Genomic DNA, 21,775 nt, shown 5'->3' on the forward strand with positions numbered 1-21,775 from the left:
GTTTGCCAATTATTATATGACCAGCTAATGAAACTAGTGTTTTATTTCAAAGCTGCCAAAATAGATTGTAATCTGTCTTCTTAAGCAAGCCCATAAACTGACAGAGTTTCTGGAACAGAAAACAAAAATCAACATAATGTGTCTTTGTCAAAAATTTCTAAACAGCTACATGTTTGAGGTGGGTTTTAAAAAGTTCATGGAGAATGGGTATTATGGGAAAACTAGGCATGGAATTCAAATGTTTTGCACTACAATAACCATTTCCCATGAACTTTTGGTAGTATTTTGGTGTGTGCTTGAACACAATGCACTTAGACATTATTAGAGATACAATAAAATGTTTAATTCTCCCTTTATGCCTAGCCAATTCCTTTACTGAGCGTTGGAAGTAGACAAAGGAATTCCTCTGCATCGTGTTTAAAACTTGGGCTCTGCTTGCTGCCCATTTAGCTGAGACTTAAAGTTGCCTTAAAGTCACTCCACTTAAGAAACCTGGAGTGCTTCTAGGTTATATTTTTAATACCACCAATGATACCATGAATAATATTCAACCTTTTAATTATCCAGCGCAATGCTGAGTGACTCACTCTTGCATCACTGATCTGGTTCCCAGTCAATCATCAGTATTCATGAGACTTTTCTAAAGCAGTAGATGGTATCTCTGGGTATGACAGACGATGGGAGGCCAGGTTTGCAGACAGTTTGTTATTTTATTGCACAGATTTCACTTAAAGAACAAAAGGCACCATGAGTGTTTGGAGAGTTTGAGGGTCTCAGATACTGATATACCATCAGCGTGTACACCCGTACAGCCACATTCAACAGTACAATGTACATTAGTCAGCATCCCTTAGAGATTGCTAACAGAATGAAAACAAAGAGAGAACAGGGAAAAGCTTTCAAAATGTGTTAAACTGAAGCATGGGCAAGTAGAAGATTAAAAACTACATCACACAAACCTAGAAACCAACGCCGGTTTGTGAAATGTCGGTTGAAGTTATATCCCTTGGACTGTTACTTATTGCATAATTAAAGTCTATTTGGTTCATTTCCTTCATATGGATGAATGGGGAATTTCAGGAAACCCTTGGTTATAAAAATGATCAATCTTGAAAAATATGTACAGATAAATGTAAAAATCGCAAACTAAAAAAGATCCCCACCCCTTGCCCTCAACTTACAAAAAAGAAATTTTCCCATGGAAAGAACAAGTACCAGGATTCCCCTCCCGCCCCCGCTGTGCCCCCCCTCCATTCTGTTTCTATCCCTCAGAAGGCAATGACCTTGGAGCTCACAGAAGGGAGGTAACAGAGAGGCGTCTTTATGAGGCTCCCACTGTCCTCTGTTACAGCTTGAAAAGTGTCTTTTATTTCTCTCCCCCACCCCCACCCAACCCGGGGCTGTTTGCAAGACATGGAAGATTTAGAGAGAAACAAAATATTTGTTTTAATAATAAACAACAAAGGAATGCCCGAGAAAAGAGCGGGGCTGTGAGACAAACGTGTGGGCACTATCAGAGCGAGAGGTTTCTTTTCAGGCAACCAAAAGGTCGGGGCGGGGGTGGGGGTGGGAGTGGCGTTAAGACTAGAGGAGGCCAGACAGGATGCTTTTCTACACCTTTGGCTCTGGAGCCTGGCGGAGGAGTGGGCCTCCCCGCCACTGTGGCAAGCAAAGCGAGGGCCAGCGCCCGGCCTCTACAGCACCTCGGAGGGCGGCCCGCGCGCGCTTACACGTGGGCGCTCTTGGCATGCGTCGGCGAGCTGGAGCCCGAGGAGTAGTAGAATCGGTTTTCACCAAACGCCTGGGCGTCTCCGGCGCAGCAGACGATGACGCAGCCGCCCACGAGGCACATCACAGCGCCGATCCAGCCCGCGTACAGGGAGTAGCCGAAGCTCACGATGGTGGTCTCCCGGTGAGCGCACACGGGGAACCAGATGGTGGCCACGATGGCGCAGAGGGCTGCGGAGACAAAGAGAGAGCGTGAGGGGCGTGCTCGCCGCACACCGAGAGGGCGAGCCGGCCCTGCACTCCACACAGACGGCCCTGCACTCCACACAGACGCACCGCGGGCTGTCACCCGGCTCCACAAAGCTCCACACGCTCAGCAGCCTGAAGATTTGCACCTATAAAATAAGGCGACCGCACACGTGTGTCAAACTGCTGGGGGGTTATTTCCTTCAACAGGTGGCAGAGATGAAAGAATTCCCAGGGAAACACCTAGAAATAAATCACTTAAGTCCAAAATATATTTGTACTCTTTGCATCTGGTAACTTCGCATGTATGGTTACAACCCTACCGTTCCTACCTACTTGTATTATAATTCTGTCTTTACGTGCCTTGAAGGCAGGGACCACGTCTTACGCCTACAAATCTAATGTTTTTGCGCAGTACTAAGCACAGAGTATGTGCACCAAGTGTAGTAGCGGAATGACTGAGTGGAGAAGCTACAGCATCAGCTAAACGTTTAGCTTGTGTTCTGTTGTTCACAGTCACAAAATCCCAACTGACATGTTAGAAAACTTCACCGGTTCTAAGATTTTATGGCGATGGTATTTGTTGCAAAGGGTCATATGGCAGATCTTTATGGTTTTGCACCCATCTGGTTTGCATTTCAAACAATAAGAAATAACCTCTCTCTAATTTCATTCTCTCTTCTCAGCAAAGTCACCCAATAAGGATGGGCAGGAGCCTATGAAGACTGAAAAATTGTTTTAGGGACCAGCACTATGGCGTAGCAGGTAAAGCCACTGCCTGCAGTGCTGGCATCCCATTTGGGCGCTGGTTCGAGACCCAGCTGCACCACTTCCAATCCAGCTCTTTGGTATGGCCTGGGGAAGCAGTAAAAAATGACCCAAGTCCTTGGGCCTCTGCACTCACATGGGTAACCCAGGAGAAGCTCCTAACACCTGACTTCGGATTGGCCCAGCCTCAGCCATTGCGGCCATTTGGGGAGTGAACGTGAACCAACAGATGGAAGATTTATCTCTGCCTCTCTGTAACTCTGCCTTTCAAAATAAATAAATAATTCTTTGAAAAAATTTGTTTTAAACCTCTTACACCTGGACTATCATATGGGATCATGGAGAACAGTGCGACTGAAGAACTGAAATTTGAATTTTAATTAATTTTAATTTCGGCGCCCATCTATGGCTAATGTCTATTGGACTGAGCAACACAGCCCTAGACAAAGCAATTCCATAACCTCCTTCAGTACCATCTGAATTCTTACAACAATAAGCAGGATAAAAGTTTCAGTCACAACTTTAAGGGCCAGAAGCCTGATGCAGTAGTTAAGAAGCCACTTTCTGCCTATGTCCTATGTCAGACTGCACAGGATTGAGTCTTAGCCTCACTGCTAATTCAGCTTCCTGCTAATGTATCCTGGGGTGAGCAGGTGATGGCTCATGCCCTTAGGTCCCTGCCACCCACATGGGAGACCCAGATGGAGCCCTGAGCTTCTGACTTGAGCCTGGCCCAGCACCAGCTATTGAAGACATTTGGGGAGAGAAGACAGCTCTGTCTGCCTCCCTCCCTTTCAAATACAATAAAAATGAAATTTAAAAAAAAAATTTGAGTTGAGATGGCACATTAAACTGGCAGACATAATAACAATAATGAGATTTCCAGTTATGAGTTAGAAAAGCCATCAACAAATTCAGACAGGTGGTGGCATTGCCAGCCTGCTGTTTGCCACCTGGGGTACCCTTGTGGCTTTCAACTCAAGCTTTTATCTAACTTCTACTCACACTGAGGGATTTTTCTAACTTACCTTCCATGCCTACAGAAAAGGGACGTATTTTTTCCTTAACATAAATACTGAGTTCTAAGCCAAAGAAATGATTTTGTCTTTCCCATATTTGAAAGACATTTGAAATGGCCTCATTGCCTTTCTGTGGCTTGCAACATGGGGTTTTGTTGATAACAGATTAGGCCTACCACACAGGCTGGGTATAGCTACAGGGAAATAGAGGTGCCCCCTATGCTAAAAAGTGCAGGTCCCACGTAGAAGTCAAAGGGAAGAGGCTCTAAAGGGCTCTGAATTGCCCAGATTGGCTTTCTCAGAGGCCAAGTCCACTCCATTAATCATGAAGGTCACACACAGTTAATGAGTTTATATAAATTATTTAAGAAGCTAACATCTATCCAGAGTAATGGGTTCCTTTCCCTTAAAAAGCAAGCACACTCATCCCGCCCCTGCAACATGCGCTGTAGGAGACGCCCTGCGAGGAGGTACTGTTCTCCTTGGGCAGACTGTCCTAGAAGACCAGTGTCCCCTGGAACCCTCCCCTTGCAGCCCAGGCTATGGAAACCTCCGAGCCAGGGGAAAGCCTTCTCTTTCTTTCTCTTTCTCTGACAGGGATCGCACAGCGGCGGGCACTCTTGGAGAACTGCTTGGCTGTGGCCATCGTCATATACTGAGCAAGGCACAGAGAAAAGTCTTATTCTCCATCAGGACAGGGGCCCCATGTCCCCTGCCAGAGTGCTCCAGCCGGGTAGAACTCGCTGCGCATCACCAGGACACACACCCTGGCCCCAAGGGGCGTGTTCATTCAGCTGTGAGCAGGACCAGCAACCTCACAAGAGACCCCCTGAGACGAGGGCTTGTTTAGGGAGGAAATGCGGGCACTGAAAACCTAAATGACAAAGGGGGGGCCAATATTTAACTCCCAAAGAACTGAGCTGGTTCAGTCCAAAGGCTCTCTCCCAGAAATGACTGACTGCTTTCAAAAGAGCTCATGGTTCAAATTCAGTTTTGAATTTTTCAATAGCTTTTTGTACTTACATATTCTGTAGGCAGGCAGGCATGAAAAGCATTCCTCACATCGAGTAGAAACCTGACATAACCTCCAGGTTTGGTTTAGGTTTTATAGAATTAAGGAAAAGAATTCACCTCCACATTCCCAAAGTAACCATCGGTAACATCAAAACTGGGGTGTTGGCCCGCGCCGCGGCTCACTAGGCTAATCCTCCGCCTAGCGGCGCCAGCACACGGGGTTCTAGTCCCGGTTGGGGCGCCGGATTCTGTCCCGGTTGCCCCTCTTCCAGGCCAGCTCTCTGCTATGGCCCGGGAAGGCAGTGGAGGATGGCCCAAGTCCTTGGGCCCTGCATCCCATGGGAGACCAGGAGAAGCACCTGGCTCCTGCCTTCAGATCAGCGTGGTGCGCCGGCCACAGCGCGCCAGCCACGGCGGCCATTGGAGGGTGAACCAACGGCAAAAGGAAGACCTTTCTCTCTGTCTCTCTCTCACTGTCCACTTTGCCTGTCAAAAAATAATAATAAAATAAAAATAAAAAATAAATAAATAAAAAACTCAGGTGTTGAACGTGTTCGGGATTTGGTTAGATTTTATTCAAATACAATTCATTAGAAAAATGAATGTGTCTCAACATTTGGACAATGAGCCTCAGAGGGCTGGATGAGGGAACCGGTAGAGAGAAGACAGACAGATGGACAGACCAGTGGAAGAGACATGGTCTCGTTTCAACTTGCCTTTCCTCTTCAACGAAAACTCTCGTGTGACTTTAAAGTCACAAGTTCATGTTGTACCTCACTCAGGATTTCCTTCTTTTCTAATCCATGCAAAACAAGGCAAATGAGTACCAGCAGGCTTTCTTTCCTGGTGGATCCATGAGCTCTGGGTGGAATTCCTGCGGCTCTCCGAGATGCACCACATGAAAACCGCTAGGAACGACAGACCACGCACAACATGAAAGGAAATGAGGGGCTCGCGGCAGACACTGACCTGCACTTGAACTCAGCACAAAAATGTTTGGAAACTGAAAAAGGAGAATTTATTCAACTTCAGCAATGGTTTGAAAGGCGAAAGGGGTATGTTCTGACCAGTAAGGTTAAAAATACAAGTCAAATAATTGCCTGACTACCAAAGCATGAAATATTAATAAAACTGCTGATAATGTTTGGCTTTCTTAATGTCCTAGCAGGCCTGCTAGATTTATTTCTACTGGCCTACCCCCCAAAATATGAATTCAAAATGGCTCTGTTATTTGGGGGGAAAAAATAAAATGTTTTTCTTAAAAGTCACACTTGGGGCCAGCACTGTGGCATATTGGATAAACCTGCTTCCTGCAGTGCCGGCATCCCATATGGGCACCAGTTCGAGTCCTGGATGCTCCTATTCTGATCCAGCTCTCTGCCATGGCCTGGGAAAGCAGTAGAAGATGGCCCACATCCTTGGGCCCCTGCACCCACCTGGGAGACCTAGAAGAAGCTCCTGGCTTTGGATCAGCCCAGCTCTGGCCATTTGGATGGAAGACCTCGCTCTCTGCCTCTGCCCCTCTGTAACTCTGCCTTTCAAATAAGTGAATAAACAAATAAAAAGCCACACCCCTATGGTAAAGAACATTGAAAAACTATAAAGAGAAGTCTCATCCTTTTTTTTTTTTTTTTTTTAATGTCATCAGACTTTGAGTCAAATCTCTAAAAACAAGACAGGGAAGCTTCCATGTTCATACCCCTCAGTCTCTCTCTGGTGAGTACTTTCAGAAGACAGAATAGTTAACTGCATAGGCAGACGGTGCTAATCTGCCATTTGCTATTGGAGAATGAGAAATAAAAATCTGGGGTAGTCTTGGATTTTTAAAAGGAGAAAGCTTCATTATGTGGTCAGCTTCATCCAGACTCAGTCCTCTCTTAAATAGAATCCCTGGTTCTTAAAAGAACAAAGTTGCTTGTCTCTTTTGAGAACACGTTTCAAATAATGTGACACATTATTCCTGAGTTGATACCATGTACAACTTGGTTTAATCAAAGAAAACAAAACCTTTGAGAAGGCCATTTTAGAACAATGAAGTGCGAGCGTAGCTGGCTTTTAATCTCTTAAGAGATTAGATGAAATGGAGAGAGACAGAGAGGCAGTGGAAGACAGAAGATCACCCAACACTCACGTTTCTCCCTTCCTCCAATGAACCTCTTTTTTTTAGGTTTTGTCACTTTCAGTACTAGGCACTACAAAGACTTTTAAAAGCATCATTTTCCAGCACAAAGCACTATTTTCATTAAAGGTACTTAAATTATTCTGACTATATTAGTAATACTGGAAAAATTCAGCCTTGTTACAATAAGAATTGCTTCCAAAAAATCTGGGGCCCAAAAGGAGTGAGCAGCAGCCAGACCAGAGCTGATCAATGCGGGGAAGGCCCGGGGGCTCACTGAGCTGCTCTTCCTGCTTCTGTCTAGGTTTGAAATATTCCACGACAAAAACTTTCCAATCCTTCTCCAGTTAACATTCTACCATGCACTGACCACCATCTTCTACTCTCAGTCCTACAACCTAAGTAACAATTAACTGTGGATTTTATAAAAAGGGGAATGAAGGCAACAGCTCACAAGGTTTCTAAGGAGCTGCTGTGTGGGGTCCTATTTATTTGCTGCTTTTTGAACACTTGAAGCTAGAAAAGTTTTCATGTTTCTTTTCCTCATGTGTGATGCTGCCCTAGGGAAACCAGCGGCAGAGGACATGTTCCTGTCTCACAAAGGACTATGCAGAAGAGCTAACATTTACAACAATCATCGATGGAACATTTGAGGGCACTATTTTCCTGGCCTGCTTTCAACATTTTTCCCTTTATTTCAAATGCATGCATCATTATTTTTCCCTTCCCATACCCTTTTTTAACGTAGCCTCATGGCTATCTGTTAACTTTTTGAAAACAGAGAATTTAGAGACAGGAGGGGTTCCTAAAGCAGCCAGTGTATCCAATTTCATGACCAGGTCGTTAAAGCCGCAGTCATACTAAATGCCACATCCCTTCCACTACCCACATAAAAGTGGACTGCGATGGGGCACTTGTTTGCATAAAGCTAATGAGTTTGGAGGAAGATTTTTCTAACAATTCTATTCATGCCCTGAGATTCAAAGCACCACTGTTTATTCTATACCCACAGATTCCTTTTCCCATTTGTTTCTGTGTGTAGCACAAGCTCAATTTGTACCACACTTGCACACCCTTAATTTTACCCCAATCTCACTCTTAATCTGAATGTTCCAAGTTAAAACAACTTTTTGCACGACACATCAATGTCCTTCCTGGGGCCTTTGTCTGTGAAGGAGGATGAAAAGATTCCACTTAGGATGCACAGTACATTTCCTTGCCTTCCAATCTGTTCCCTATCCCCTAAGAAACACCCGAAGCACTTCCCAATTCATAGCAAAAGTGAGAAGCAGACTGACTCAGTACTAAGATCCAGGGTTTTCAGCAGCGTGATTTAATATATATAGCTGAATAAACAGGAACCCCTAACTACTGATCCCCACATTCTGACTTCCACAAAGTAAACAAAGGAAATATTTCCATTAGGCCAAGACACGAGGCAGTGTTTCCAAAAACATGTTTTCTCTCCCCTACAGTTCCATATGTGGCAATGAGCCTGCACAAATTAGATATGACTAGAATACCCAGTTGCCCTGTGAGTTAGTGGTCTTTTTTCTCCAACAGCAATAGCAACCATTTGCTGAACACTTACTATGTGCCAGGTACCATGCTAATAATTTCTGTACATAGTTTCACTCTAATTACCATCCCCAAACGTGGGCAGTATTATTCCACTTTATAGTATTTATTTATGAAGCATCTATTCCAGAAGAAAGTAGCATGGTACAGGTTCTCTGTGGTTGGGTCTGACTCCCAACTGACAGAGCAGAATGATTGGAGGCATAGTCACCTCCTGCCTTGGCAGGGACAAGCAGTTTGGATCAGCCTCAGAGCCACCGCAGATCTGAGGAGCCTGCTGCTCCCTGGGCAACTCCTCTAGCTTAAGAAGCCAGCAGCATCCAGGAAATCCTTACTCTATCAAACTCAGACTCCTGAGAAGAGAATGTTGTTGTACAACAGATACATATTCTGTAAGCTTCCAGAAAAAAATAATTACAGATTTTCTGATCAGGAAGAACTGATTTCAATGAAAAGTGCTCAAGGTTTCCAAAGCAGGAGCAGCTGGGGCCGCTGGGGCTGCTCCCCACCATTTGGTTAGCACCCACACCCCAGCTGGACTGCCATCCGGTGACCCCTGAGACCCAGCACAGGCCCAACGCTGGCCTCTCCCGGGGAGGCGGGGTGGGGGAGTGACAGAAACCAATCCAGAGCAACACAAAGGGAGCCTTCACTCTCTCTTGCCCCTCCCACCCGCTGCCAACAGGGGAAAACAAGGCACTTTTTGGGGCTCTGTGGGGAGATCAGCAGGTGCCACACTTGAGACAACGAGCTTTACATTTCCAGAGATGCTCATTGCAGTCACATCCAACCCCAAGGCCAGGGGTGGCCCGCTGAGTGATGATACAGACAGGAGCAACCCAAGAGGAGAAAATGCAAAGCTGTGCAGGCGCCATTCCAGCCAGTGAGTGTGCACAAAGGTGCAGCCTGGCTGGGTGGGATCAGGCCACTCAGCACCCCACTTCCCCCACACTTTCACTCCAGGAAACAGGGACCGAGCGACTGGCATCCACCACCCAGCCCCACCTTGCTTTCCTCATCTATGATTCTGCCTACCTTTGCCAGCCCGCCTTTAAAAGACAAACTAATTCAGCAGGAAGTTGCAAACCACCAGCTGTTCTTTTATTTTCATAACCCTGAGTATGGGGGTTTTTTCCCCAAAACCAACTTGTGTATACTTTGCTTTTATCCCTCTCTTTTCCACAGGGTCAGCCGGTTTGCTTTAGTGCATTCTCTCTCTGCTGGATGTGCTATGACTCTCATATGGAAGCCAGAGTTTCTCAGGAGGAGCCCCTCTGACAACACGTTCATCCCCGGGCCCTGCCACGCTCAGAGTCCAAGAGAGCCTTCTGGGGCTTCAGTGAGAATGCAAGGAACTGGCCGGAAGAGCCTAGGGAGAGGTTTCATCTGGATTCCACGACCCAGTTCGCCTGCAGAGCCGCCAGAATGGAGTAAAAAGGGGCACCTGTGAGTGGGATGGAGCGCAGGATGCTGACTCTGTGTTCTGTGTGCACTCTCACATGCTCTTTGTGGTTGGAGTCAAAATTGCCACGGCCAGACTCTCGTCTAGGGTTTCCAGAGGGTCTTTTCACCCCTGTCACACACACACACACACACACAAACACACAACCCACTTCCCCCCACCTCTGGCATCACTGTGGGTCAGGCTGAGAACCCCCAGGTGGGGCATGGCATCAGCCCCCCAGCACCCTGACCCCTCACTCCTCAAACACAGGGTCTGGCCTTCCAGTTTGGGGATGAGCTCACTGACTCACATCCAGGCCAGCTTCTCCTCACTGGATATGCATTTTGCACCAACAGCTGCAGCTTTTCAAATTCATATCCTCTATTAGGACTTAGAACTTGTGCATGGAATTAGCGTTCAGTGGGGGGATAATGGAGAGAAGTGAAATCATCGAAGGGAGCAGGGCTGGCAGCACCTTCCCACGGGTTGTTCATCGGTGCCCCCGGTGCTTGGCGCAATCAGCGCAGCAATACGGAACAAGCACAGGCCAGCTCCTGAGCCGCAACCGTCCCCTCCTCCAGCTCATGACCTGGCCACCTCACTCCAGCTCTCAACATTCATCACCGGATGCCTCCGCCCTGGGAAACTCCTCTGCTTGATGCCTGCCCACGGGCGTGCGCAGCCCAGGGATGCGTATCTCTTTTAGCTGGGCACAAGCCACATGCTATTGCAATGCCCAAGCATGCTCAGAGCAGAGACGGCTTTTCCGCGCCCCCCAACACGCTCAGTGCCTACTGCGATGCTGGCTCCCTTGCTCTACTCCCGCTTCCTGGAGGAAAGATTGAAGGATCGGCCGCTGGTCTGCCACCCTCAACGCCCTGCTTTTTTCTCTTACTCTCCTCTTTCTCCATTTCCTTTCTGTATTAACCGAGATTCCCTATATTGGTTGCACCTAAGAATCACCTGGGGAGCTTTCAAAAAATGCTCTTGCCTAGCCTAATAGCCAGAAAATTCCAATTCAGTTGGTCTGCAGTGGGAGCTGAGCGTCTATGTTTTGAAAGGGATTCCTCCATGGGGCCTGGATACAGAGCCACGCTGTAACTCCTCCGGCTCGCCTGGTCTCTCCCTCAGGGATTTCCTGCCCTCAAAATCCTCCTTTTTCAATTTATTTCATGCTCAGTGTCCTCCACCCACAGACCTATCACCGTCTGTAAACTGTCCATGAACTAAAAGAGGTCACGGGGTGCAGGCATTTCTCCCCTACGGATCCATCTGGCCACCTTTCACACGTCTCTTGAACTCCACGAAGCAGCAGCCCTGAGGTGTGAGACTCGTCAGGTTTACCCCGAGCTGGGGTGCCGTGCAGGAAGCTGTCTTACCCACTAGGATGAGCAGAACGCCAGCCAGCTGTGCCCGCCTGTACTTGGCCACGCCAGGCTCATGGCCCATTCGGATGCAGGGGAGAACAGTGAGCAGCAGGAAGATGGCCGGCAGACCCAGGACGGAGGCAGCGATCATCAGGGCTCGGCAAGCTTGAACGTAGCCTGGAACAAGAGAGCAGATGGCCTGGGTTAGGCCACAGTCCTCCGGGGTCCTACGCCCTGCCTCGAAAGAATTCAGTACCACCTCCCTTCCTCCCTCCCTCCCCGTTCCAGGACGTAGGGCACGCAGAATGTTGTCCAAGATCACTGTGCACTTGCAAATTGTAGAGCAACTCAGCAACAAGAAAAGGGACTGGAGACATGGAAGGGGGATCTCCAGTTTGGACCACATGGTCACCTCCCGAGACGGAGCAGCCACTTACATTATTACATCTCTTTGAGAAAGGTCCAAATGCAAACTCAAATCCTCCAAGTGTCCTGTGACGTTCTGAGCTGGTTGCAGTCTGCTGTTGATATACTCTAGGTACTTGTGTGATCTTGGGCAAGTAACTTAACTGACATGGCTTACTCTCCTCATCATGGAGTGAAAATAATAATAGTAGCTGCATCTTTCCAACAGAATTCTATTGAAGATTAATTCATGCAGTGCTCAAAACAGGGTTTACGCTAAGTCATCATAACAAATTTGTTATTATTACTGGTAGTGTAACTCTGTGCCATGCAGTACTTTTATCACCAGGGGTACCAGGTGGTTTTCTCCCCAATCATGTCTTGTCAGTTTACATTGGGTTTGACTAGTGTATGGCCCTGAACTAGACTAAGCTAACACTCCGGCTTTCCCTTGTTCCTGTCTCTGGAGGCTGCTGTGCTCATGAGTTCTTCTCCCTACAGATGCTCGGGCTCCATCTCCTGCCTCTCCCACAGTGCTCTGGGCATGCCTCCTCAACTGTCCACCATTGCTTCAAAGAACCTCTCCAGCCCCAGCCCTGGGGATTCTTGCAGGACAAACGCCTGCCTTGGTCTTCAAGGAGGTGACACAATGGCCACAACAGATGATGTTAAATAAACAATGTTGAGTGAGGAAGTAAGTGAATTGAATAATAAGAGAGTACAGCAAAACTGCCTTGAACGTCATATGGAGGGGTAAAGTGCCAAGAGACAGCTTTATTAAGAAGCAAATTATGTGTGCAATACTTACATAGAAAAAGTCTGAGAAGAAACAGAGAGAATTTCACAAGCTTGAATCCATTGTCTTACTTTAAAATCTATCACTTTTCATTGCATCGCTCTCCCTTTTTAACAATTGTTTTTTATTACTGTATTTAGTTCGCTCCGTTTTTGTTCATAGAGATTCACAGATAGAGACCTGAGGGCCCGAGTGAGGCAGAGTTCATGGCGCAGCCAAGAAATTAGCCCCAACTTCTGCCTCACACACCAGGACCTTTGCCAAACGCTGCCAGCCTACACTCAACACCAAGACCCAACCTCAACAGGGCAGCAAGGTGTGTATCGCCAGCATTCAGACCCCAGAAGGGCCCTCTTCCAACCACCGCCCACCTCTGCTCCTTCAGAGTTCCTGATGGCCACGTGAGTGTCTACGGACTTGAAGGCCCCGGAGGAGCCACCCAGAATTTGAGGCCCAACCCTAACCCCTGCAGCTTGTGTATGAGCCCGGGCAGACACACAGCAGGCGGTGAACGAGATTCAGAGATTCTGAGATCCATGACGCGGGCTGTGCACGCGCTGCGGTACTGCGGTACCAAGGCCATGTCTAAAAAGCAAGATGGAGACTGAGGCCTGCCCGGCCCCCAGCCAAGGCAGGTGGGGCAGAAGCACTGAGCTCTCCCCAAAATGCACTACTACCTCCCGGGTGGTGGTCCCTCTCCCCTGAAAGCAAACCACTCGCTCTGAATGCTAGGCAACCTCCGCTTCAGGGCGAGGAAGCAGAGAGTAATTTTATGCTTCAGTCAGAAGTCAGTAGGAATGCTGTGCAGCTTACCGACCATTTGCGGAACTTCTACTACACCAAAGCAGGGTTCCACTTCTTGTCTCACTCAACAGTTCTGGCAAAAAGGTGATTGGTTTGATTTTAATTTTTAAAAGGAGAGAATGAGGGTGCATGGAGATAGGCAACTCACCCAGATAGTGAGCCCCTGGGGTCTGCTCCCTGTCTACGAAGGCCGGCATTAACTGAGGCTAGACCCAGTTCCCTTGGGTTCCCTGACTTCTACTCTTCTATGCAAAGACAGTGAAAGGCAGAGCTGGCAGGCACCATGTGCACCGGCTGTGCACCTGTGGCAACGCTGGGCACCGGCTCAGATGCAAAGGCCACAGGTGCTATCTGTATCTTCAAGGAATGTAAAATGTAGGGAGAAAAACGGATTTCACCTTCACCGACAATCCATGAAAACCAGAAGAAAGGGGTTCAGACAGGGAGAAGCGGCCAAGTAGCTGGGCAGCAAGGTGGAATGGGAACTGATCTCGACTGCCGGGAAAGAGGGCATTCTTGGGGCGCTGAAGTGGAGCCACAGACTCCCCTGCAAGAAGGCACCAAGGCACGGCCCCGGATTCGCAGGTTTCTCCGCATTTTAAAAAACGCGAGCAGGACTTTAAATGCGTAGGATCCACCAAGGCTGGCGGGACAAAAGGCCCCACGCAGAAGCCAAGGTGAGGATGAGCCTGCGGCGCAGTCCAGAGGTTCCCCCGCAGAAGACCCGAGGGGGAGCTTGCGACCTCGCCAGCCACCTACCCCAACTCTCCGGTGGTTTAAATTTTCCTGAAACCGCCCAGAGGGTTTCTATCGGGCAACACCTAAAAATGGCTTGGGGGCGGGGGAGGCTGGCGGGCGGGTGCCTGTCAATCAATTCTGCCCCCACCCGACTCCCAAAGACAGCTTGGCATGGGGAAGGACTCTGTCTCCTCTAGGAGCACCCAAGCTTCCTGCTCCGATCAGAGGGCTCAGAGCTGGGGAGGGGGCTCTGGGACCGGATGCCCCGCGGCCGAGGAGGAAGAGGCAGGGGTGGGGACCGCGCCGGGGACCAGGGAGATAGGACTGACCCTAGAGCCTGAGGGCACCAACCTGGAGTTTGCTCAACTGCGCAGTCCAGAAACATCCTGGGACGTGAATCGCTGGACCACCGGGCGCGCGCAGCTGGGACAGCCCTAGCCTGGCCAGGTCGCCTAGCCCGCCCCTACGAGGACAGGGACACCCAGCCTGCACCCTTCCAGTCGCTTGAACGCGTTTTCCCCCTTGTCCCCTCACCTGCTGGTTTGGAAACTAACGCGAAAGCAGGGGCGCGCGCGGGAGGAGGTCGGGTCCCCGTCGGTGGGAAGATGGGGCAGGTGGGGTGACGGACACCCAGTTCCTGCTCTCTGTCCATTAAATTTTCACAGCGACTTGGGCACCGTGGTCACCGGCAAATTATCACTTACATCCCCAAATTCCAAATTTAAAAACAAAAATATATACTGAGGCTGGGAGAGGTTGAATTCAGAGCTTGCAAGGTGGGGGGGGTCCTTACCCGGCAGGATCAGGATGTCCACCAGGGGCTTGCAGTGGTACAACCCCGTGGCCATAACGCAGTCGGCCCATAGCCCCTTGGAGCCCAGTTCGTCCAGCTTGCGGCAGGTGGGGATGGTGTAGCCGCAGGTCACCACCCAGTCGTTGGTAGATGTGGTGACGATGATGCCGATCCAGCCCACGAAGCTCGTGACGAAGCCCACCACCTGCAGGCACGTGGCCACCATGGTGGCCGCCCCGACGTCCCCGCGCCTCACCCCTCACTGGCTGTACCGGGGGACCCCGGGCTGGACAGCGCCAGCTCCCGCGCTCGCTCGCTGCTGGTTGCCGGCTGCGACCGAAGGCGAGCGTCTGCGAGTCGGGCTCCGACGGCGCGGCAGGCGCTCGGTGGCGGGGACCGCTACGGGCGCAGTGCGGGGACAGCGGCGCTGCTCGGCGGCGCGCCCCCGCCCCCCTCTTTAAACCCGGTAGCCCCTGCCGGCGAGCGCCAATCGGGGACGGCCCGGGGTCGAGCCGGCCAATCGCGGGACGGGGTCCGAAGTGGGGTGTGGAAGGGAGGGGTGGCCCGAGGGGGGCCCCGCCCCGCCCAGCAGCCGGGCTGTCGGCTTTGCAAAGTCAAACAATTCGCTGCAGGTCCGAGTCGCAGAGAATGCTTAGCGCGGGCGTCGGGCTCGAGCTGTGTCTGCTTGTGAATTCTTCGCCCATTCTGCTGACCCTGGGTCTCCGTTCCGCTCCGTCCGTCACTGCCCTCCCCGGGGTGTCCGGGCTGTGTTTCTGACTGGTAATTGCCCTTAGCATCCAGCATACCGTCATCACTAGTAGGAACAAGCGCTGGCCGTCTTCATGGTGACAACACGCAGGGATCTGAGCTGCGCCCTGGGCTGTGCGCCTGCCTTTTACAAATATTCGCCCATCTGATGCTCCTGACAACCTCTGTGGAGCAATAGTTGCCCGTTACACACAATAGGCACGAAGAAGCAGCAGGAGCGAGGTGAGCTGGCCCAAATTCGCCCGACCAATAAGGGACAGACTCCACGAGCCCGGCTCACCTCACGTCCAGAGCCATTTCTGGGAGTCTGTCATGACGATGAGTTTCTGAAAATTCCCACAGGCCTTGTGACCCCCTAAAAGCCAGGATGGCTACTGCTTTGGCACACTGAAAATAAATTAATAGTTTTACCCCACGGAGAAAACCTCCCAGGCCAGCCACAAGTGCAAGCTGCCGCCATCCCATCCGCATCCCATCAACACCGTTCCCGCCCCTTTCCCTCCATGCATCCTGATAGGCCCCACTACCTGCATCATTTTTAACTCCGAGGGAAGTTCTTGTTCTCCTTGGTCATTGACACTGAACAGCTTTTTTTTTTTTTTTAAGATTTATTTATTTTACTTGAAAGTCAGAGTTACACAGAGAGAAGAGAGACAGAGAGAGAGAGACAGAGAGAGAGAGAGAGAGAGAGAGAGAGACGGGTCTTCCATTTGCTGGTTGGCCGCAACGGCCAGAGCTGGGCTGATTGGAAGCCAGCAGCTTCTTTCAGGTCTCCCACATGGGTGCAGGGGCTCAAGGACTTGGGCCATCTTCCACTGCTTTCCCAGGCCATAGCAGAGAGCTGGATCGGAAGTGGAGCAGCCAGGTCTCGAACCGACGCCCATATGGGATGCCAATGCTTCAGGCCAGGGTGCTAACCCACTACGCCATAGCACCGCCCCAACACTGAGCAGCTTTTATGCCCTTTGAAACATCATCCCTCTGCTCCTCCCCTTGGAGCACTGCCTTCTCACCCATTAAGGCTTTAAAGGTGTAAAGGATTTCAGCAAGCATCAAAACTTCTGCTGGACATTCCGAAGTCTCAGATACGGATCATGACTCACTGAGCCTTCCCGTGGCCGTTCCTCGTGCGAGGCCGAGGGGATCTCAGTGCCCTCTAGGAAGCCCAGCCTTGGGGGACCGATCAGCTGTCCGAGCCAACTCCAGAGAAATCGAGTGCACCTGCAGACATGGCCCTGCAGTAGCCGGGTGCCAGAGCCACGACAATCGCCCGCAAGCCGGGTGGCTAAGAGTGCAGGCCAGGCTGCCAAAACTCAAACCCTGGCTTCACCACTTCACTGGCTGTGGGACAGGGTGCTTCACCGTTCATGGCCTTGCTTTCTCATGGGTAAAATGGAGATGAAAACGGTGCGTATATGATAGGTTTCTTCATGTTTAAGTGTGTGGATACACATTCAGAGCTTAAAGCACTGTCTAATGCCAAGTGCTCAATGAAGCTGGGCTTCTTTTTTTTTTTTTTTAAAGATTTATTTATTTATTTGAATGTCAGAGTTACACAGAGAGAGAGGCAGAGAGAGAGAAAGAGGCCCTCCATCCGATAGTTCACTCCCCAACTGGCATCAATGGCCAGAGCTGCGCCAATCTGAAGCCAGGAGGCAGGAGCCTCTCTCAGGTCTCCCATGTGGGCGCAGGGGCCCAAGGACCCGGACCATCCTCCACTGCTCTCCCAGGCCACAGCAGAGAGCCGGATCAGAAGAGGAGCAGCCGGGACTAGAACTGGCACCCATATGGGTTGTCAGCACCGCAGGCCAGGGCATTAACTCGCTGCGTCACAGCGCTGGTCCCGAAGCTGGGCTTCTGTTACTACAACATGAAGCTTCAGAACACTTGCTTTTGCATTTATGTGTTCTCCCTGCATTCATATTAGTTTTATTTGTCAAACTTATCTTACAGGACTACGTTTTGTTTTTGGTTTTTTTTGTTTTTGTTTTTTTGTTTTTTGGTTTTTTTTTTTTTTTTTTTTTTTGGAGTGAATTCTGTGTTTGGGAGGCATTTCATCACTGGGGTCTATTGACCTGGTATTTCCTGGCAACATTTTTTAAAATAGCTTTTGGGATGGGAGTGTGTTGCAGCAGTTAATATGCTACTTGGGATGCCTGTGTCTCACTTCAAAGTGCCTAGGTTTAAGTCTCAGCTACACTTCCCATTCCAGCTTCCTGCTAACCCACACCCTGAAAGGCAGCAGGTGATGGCACAAATAGTTGGAACCCTGACACCTACATGGGTATCCTGGGTGGAGTTCCAGGGTCCTGACTTCAGCCTGGTCCAGCCCTGGCTGTTGCAGGCATTTGGGGAGTAAAACAACGAATGGAGGATATTGCTCATTCTCTTTGTCTATCCCCCCACACACACACTCCACTTTCAAATAAAACAAAAATAAAAGGAAGGCCAGCCATGTGGCTTAGTGGGTAAAGCTGCCACCTGCGTTGCCAGCATCTCATATAGGCGCCGGTTCATATCCCGGCTGCTCCACTTCGGATCCAGCTCTCTGCTATGGCCTGGGAAAGCAGTAGAAGGTGGCCCAAGTGCTTGGGCCTCTGCACCCGCATGGAACACCAGAAACTCCTGGCTCCTGGCTTCGGATCGGTGCAGTTCCAGCCATTGCAGCCATCTGGGGAGTGAACCAGCAGATGGAAGACCTCTCTCTCTCTCTATCTCACTCTCTCTGCCTCTGCCTCTCTGTAAGTCTGCCTTTCAAATAAATAAATATTTTTTAAAAATAAATAAAAGCCATTTTAAAAAAATAGCTTTTGGACTAAGTATAATATATAATATATAACATAAAACTCGAGCAACATCAATTCATTGCAAAAGCAGCTGTGAAGTCTGCACAGGACACTCCATTGGAAACTCTAAGTCATGCAAATCCCACCAATCGGAATGCACTGGTGCCCAGATTACCCATGGATCACACAGACAGGTGAGTGTGAAGCCAGATTTCAAAACTCAGGCACTCAGTGGCAACACAAGAGGCCCAGCTGTTAAGACTGCTGTCCTGGAATGGCGCCCTGGTCACCACCTGGGCTGCCAGTAACCCACATCACTCTACACGGTGAGAGAGCCCTTCCTCTACACGGTGAGAACGCCAAATGCTCCCTTGTGGTCATCGTAAGGACTAAGTGAAATCAGTTACCACAATCTTAGCACAGCACCCACTGATGACCACTCACAAATGTTAGCTACAGTTTGTGTTATTTAGAAGCAAAATAGGTTCATTGGAAATGTGAGTTGTTTTTAATGTGAAAGCTAAATAATTAGGATATTATTATCTGATGAGAGAAATCAAAAGATTAGTGTCTAAAACATCCCAGCGAGCTGGCGCCGTGGCTCAACAGGCTAATCCTCCGCCTTGTGGCGCCGGCACACTGGGTTCTAGTCCCAGTCGGGGCGCCAGATCCTGTCCCGGTTGCCCCTCTTCCAGGCCAGCTCTCTGCTATGGCCCAGGAAGGCAGCAGAGGATGGCCCAAGTGCTTGGGCCCATGGGAGACCAGGAGAAGCACCTGGCTCCTGCCTTGGGATCAGCACGATGCGCCGGCCGCAGCAGTCATTGGAGGGTGAACCAACAGCAAAAAGGAAGACCTTTCTCTCTGTCTCTCTCTCTCACTGTCCACTCTGCCTGTCAAAAAAATAAAGATAAAATAAACAAAACATCCCAGCATGCATGAACAAAAAGCTACCCAAGTGGCCACCTGTTTGAATGAATCAGCTGTTAAGTCAAGAGAAGCCATGTCCATTTGGAAGGAAGCAGGCAGCCACAGACACCCAGAGACCGGGAAGCCCAAAGCAGCTGCAGGTGATAAGGGTCCCGTACATCTACAGGAGATGGCACACAGACTCTCAGGATGCTGTCCTGAGATGCTGTCCCATTGGCAACACTCTTGGTACAAAGGGGAAGTCCCTTAAATCATGCTAGCTGGGGAACTCATGCTAAATGCACGCATAGGCACTAGCATTGTAGCGTGGTGGGTAAAGCTGTCTCCTGTGACATCACACCCGTATCAGCACTGGTTTGTGTCCTGGCTGCTCCACTTCTGATCCAGCTCTCTGCTAATGGCCTGGGAAAGGCAGGGAAGGATGGCTCAGGTGCTTGGGCCCCTGCCACTGCACCATATGGGAAACTTGGATGGAACTCCTGGCTCCTGGCTCCTGGCTCCTAGCTTCAGCCTGTCCCAGCCCCGATCATTGTGGCCATCTGGGGAGTGAACCAGCTGATAGAAGTTCTCTCACTCACTCGCTCACTCGCTCATCTATAATGCTGGATTTCAAATTAATTAATTAATTAGTTAAAGGCATCCATAATCCTTAGCTGTGACTCTACTTCCCAAGCCATCTTTATGCTTAGAATCTGACTTCCCTGGGGCCAGCACTGTGGCATAGTGGGCTAAGCCTCTGCCTGCGACATTGGCAACCCATATGGGTGCTGGTTCATGTCCCAGCTGCTCCTCTTCCACTCCAGCTCTCTGCTGTAGCCTGGGAAAGCAGTAGAAGATGGCCCAAGTTCTTGGGCCCCTGCACTCATGTGGGAGACCCGGAAGAAGCTCCTGCCTGGCTCCTGGCTTCAGTTCGGCCCAGCTCTGGCTGTTGTGGCCATTTGGGGAGTGAATCAGTGGATGGAAAACCTTCTTCTCTCTGTCTTTCCCTGTCTATAACTCTGCCTTTTGGGGCTGGTGCTGTGGCATAGTAGGTAAAGCTGCAGCCTGCAGTGCCACCATCCCACTATATGTGCCAGTTGGAGTCCTAGCTGCTCCACTTCCTATCCAGCTCTCTGCTATGGCCTTGGAAAGCAGTGGAAGACGGCCCAAGTCCTTAGGCCCCTGCACCCGCATGGGAGACCTGGAAGAAGCTCCTGGATTCAGATCAGCATAGCTCTGGCCATTGCAGCCATTTGGAGAGTGAGCCAGCAGATGGAAGATCTCTCTGTCTCTTTCTGCCTCTCCTCTCTCTGTGTAACTCTGCCTTTCCAATAAATAAATAAGTCCTTAAAATAAATAAATAAAATCTTAAAAAAAAAAAGAATCTGACTTCCCACCTTAGTAAACTGGCATTCCAGGGCAACCACAGTCCCGAGCACCCTCCCAGTTGAGAATCAGTCTATCAGAGTCCAATAGTCTCAGTTTTCTCCCAGAAAACTCTGCCATCCTGTGTCTTCACATTTCTGCAGCTAAAGTAGAACTAGAAAAGTGTACTCAGACCCAATTTCAGGCCTCTGACCCTCGGTCCTGTCTTCTTTCCATTATGAAAAATAAAAGAGTCTTTCGTGTGACTCCAGGGAAAGTTCCTTAATTTTACCCTTGATTCAAAGGAACTTATGGGGAGGATTAGAGGGCCACTGACGGCCCTAAAACCAGATGTTCACTGAATGAAGAAAATGGCCTGGTTAACCGTTTCCTACAAGTCGTTCATCAGACTAGCGGTTTAGTCAGAGTGTCACTGCATATGGCAAGGCAAATATGTTTGCAGGCCAACTTCAAAAGCCCAAGCGGACAGCAAGGCCTAGGCCAAAGAGTGAGCTCTCAGCGCCTGCTAGTGGTTGTCTTTTACCATGGCATGGCTGGCGAAAACATTTTCTGTGTAAAGGAGGCTGTGAATTAGAGAAATATAATTAACCTCAACTTGACATGTGCCAAAGAAGTGCTAATTAGACACAACTCTCCTATTAACTTCTATGAAAGCCTTTTTCATAGATTAAGAAAGATGCACTCTGTAGGAAACCAGACGTGAAAACATGGGACATAAATGAAATTGTGTAGGCAAGATTTCTGATTTCAGATGTCTAAAAATTCTAATAAGATTTGTTTCTAAAGGATATATTCTTTGGGTAGATTTTAAATACTTGACAATACAAAAGCCCCAGGTACAAACATCTTCAGAAGTATTGTGGTACAGATTCACCGTATGTAAGTATATCAAACATAGCCTTCTAAAAAGTGAAATACCCTGGGAGCTCCAGGGTTCTGTGTTTTGGTTTTTTATTTTGTTCATCATTGCAACTCATGTATGCCTTCAACACACATCAGTTGAATGCAACTAAATTGAAGGATGAGGGAGGGAGGGAGAGAGGGAGAGAGAGAGAAAACTTACAAGTCTCTGCATTTGGCTGGTACTGGAATCTGAGACCCTGCACAGAA

General features: G+C 49.3%; 1 protein-coding gene across 3 annotated transcripts; it reads right to left on the reverse strand.

Moving 5' to 3' along the window:
• Positions 1-1,726: 1,726 nt before the first annotated feature.
• Positions 1,727-21,775, reverse strand: CLDN11 (claudin 11). 3 transcript variants are annotated; one of them, XM_062178017.1, is made up of 3 exons: positions 21,729-21,775; positions 11,296-11,460; positions 1,727-1,959 (listed from the first exon to the last, which is right to left on the reverse strand). In XM_062178017.1, exons 2-3 carry the CDS (start codon positions 11,432-11,434, stop codon positions 1,727-1,729), a joined length of 372 nt encoding a protein of 123 aa, XP_062034001.1. In that variant the 5' UTR covers positions 11,435-11,460; positions 21,729-21,775. The 3 variants fall into 3 exon arrangements, with proteins under 3 accessions (XP_062034001.1, XP_062034000.1, XP_062033994.1); XM_062178016.1 differs by lacking the exon at positions 21,729-21,775 and adding an exon at positions 14,820-15,045 and having other exon boundaries at positions 11,296-11,448; XM_062178010.1 differs by lacking the exon at positions 21,729-21,775 and adding an exon at positions 14,820-15,045.

This window comes from Lepus europaeus, chromosome 2 (assembly GCF_033115175.1).
Source record: "Lepus europaeus isolate LE1 chromosome 2, mLepTim1.pri, whole genome shotgun sequence".
In the NCBI taxonomy this organism is placed as follows: Eukaryota; Metazoa; Chordata; class Mammalia; order Lagomorpha; family Leporidae; genus Lepus; species Lepus europaeus.

Bases quoted from the DNA above. Each gene is read 5' to 3' on its own strand.
- CLDN11 (XM_062178010.1), bottom strand. From the start codon at position 15,045: ATGGTGGCCACGTGCCTGCAGGTGGTGGGCTTCGTCACGAGCTTCGTG. The intron at 11,461-14,819 runs GTAAGGACCCCC...CTCTTGTTCCAG, and splicing joins GGACATCCTGATCCTGCCGG to GCTACGTTCAAGCTTGCCGA. The intron at 1,960-11,295 runs GTAAGACAGCTT...TTGTCTCCGCAG, and splicing joins CGTTCTGCTCATCCTAGTGG to CCCTCTGCGCCATCGTGGCC.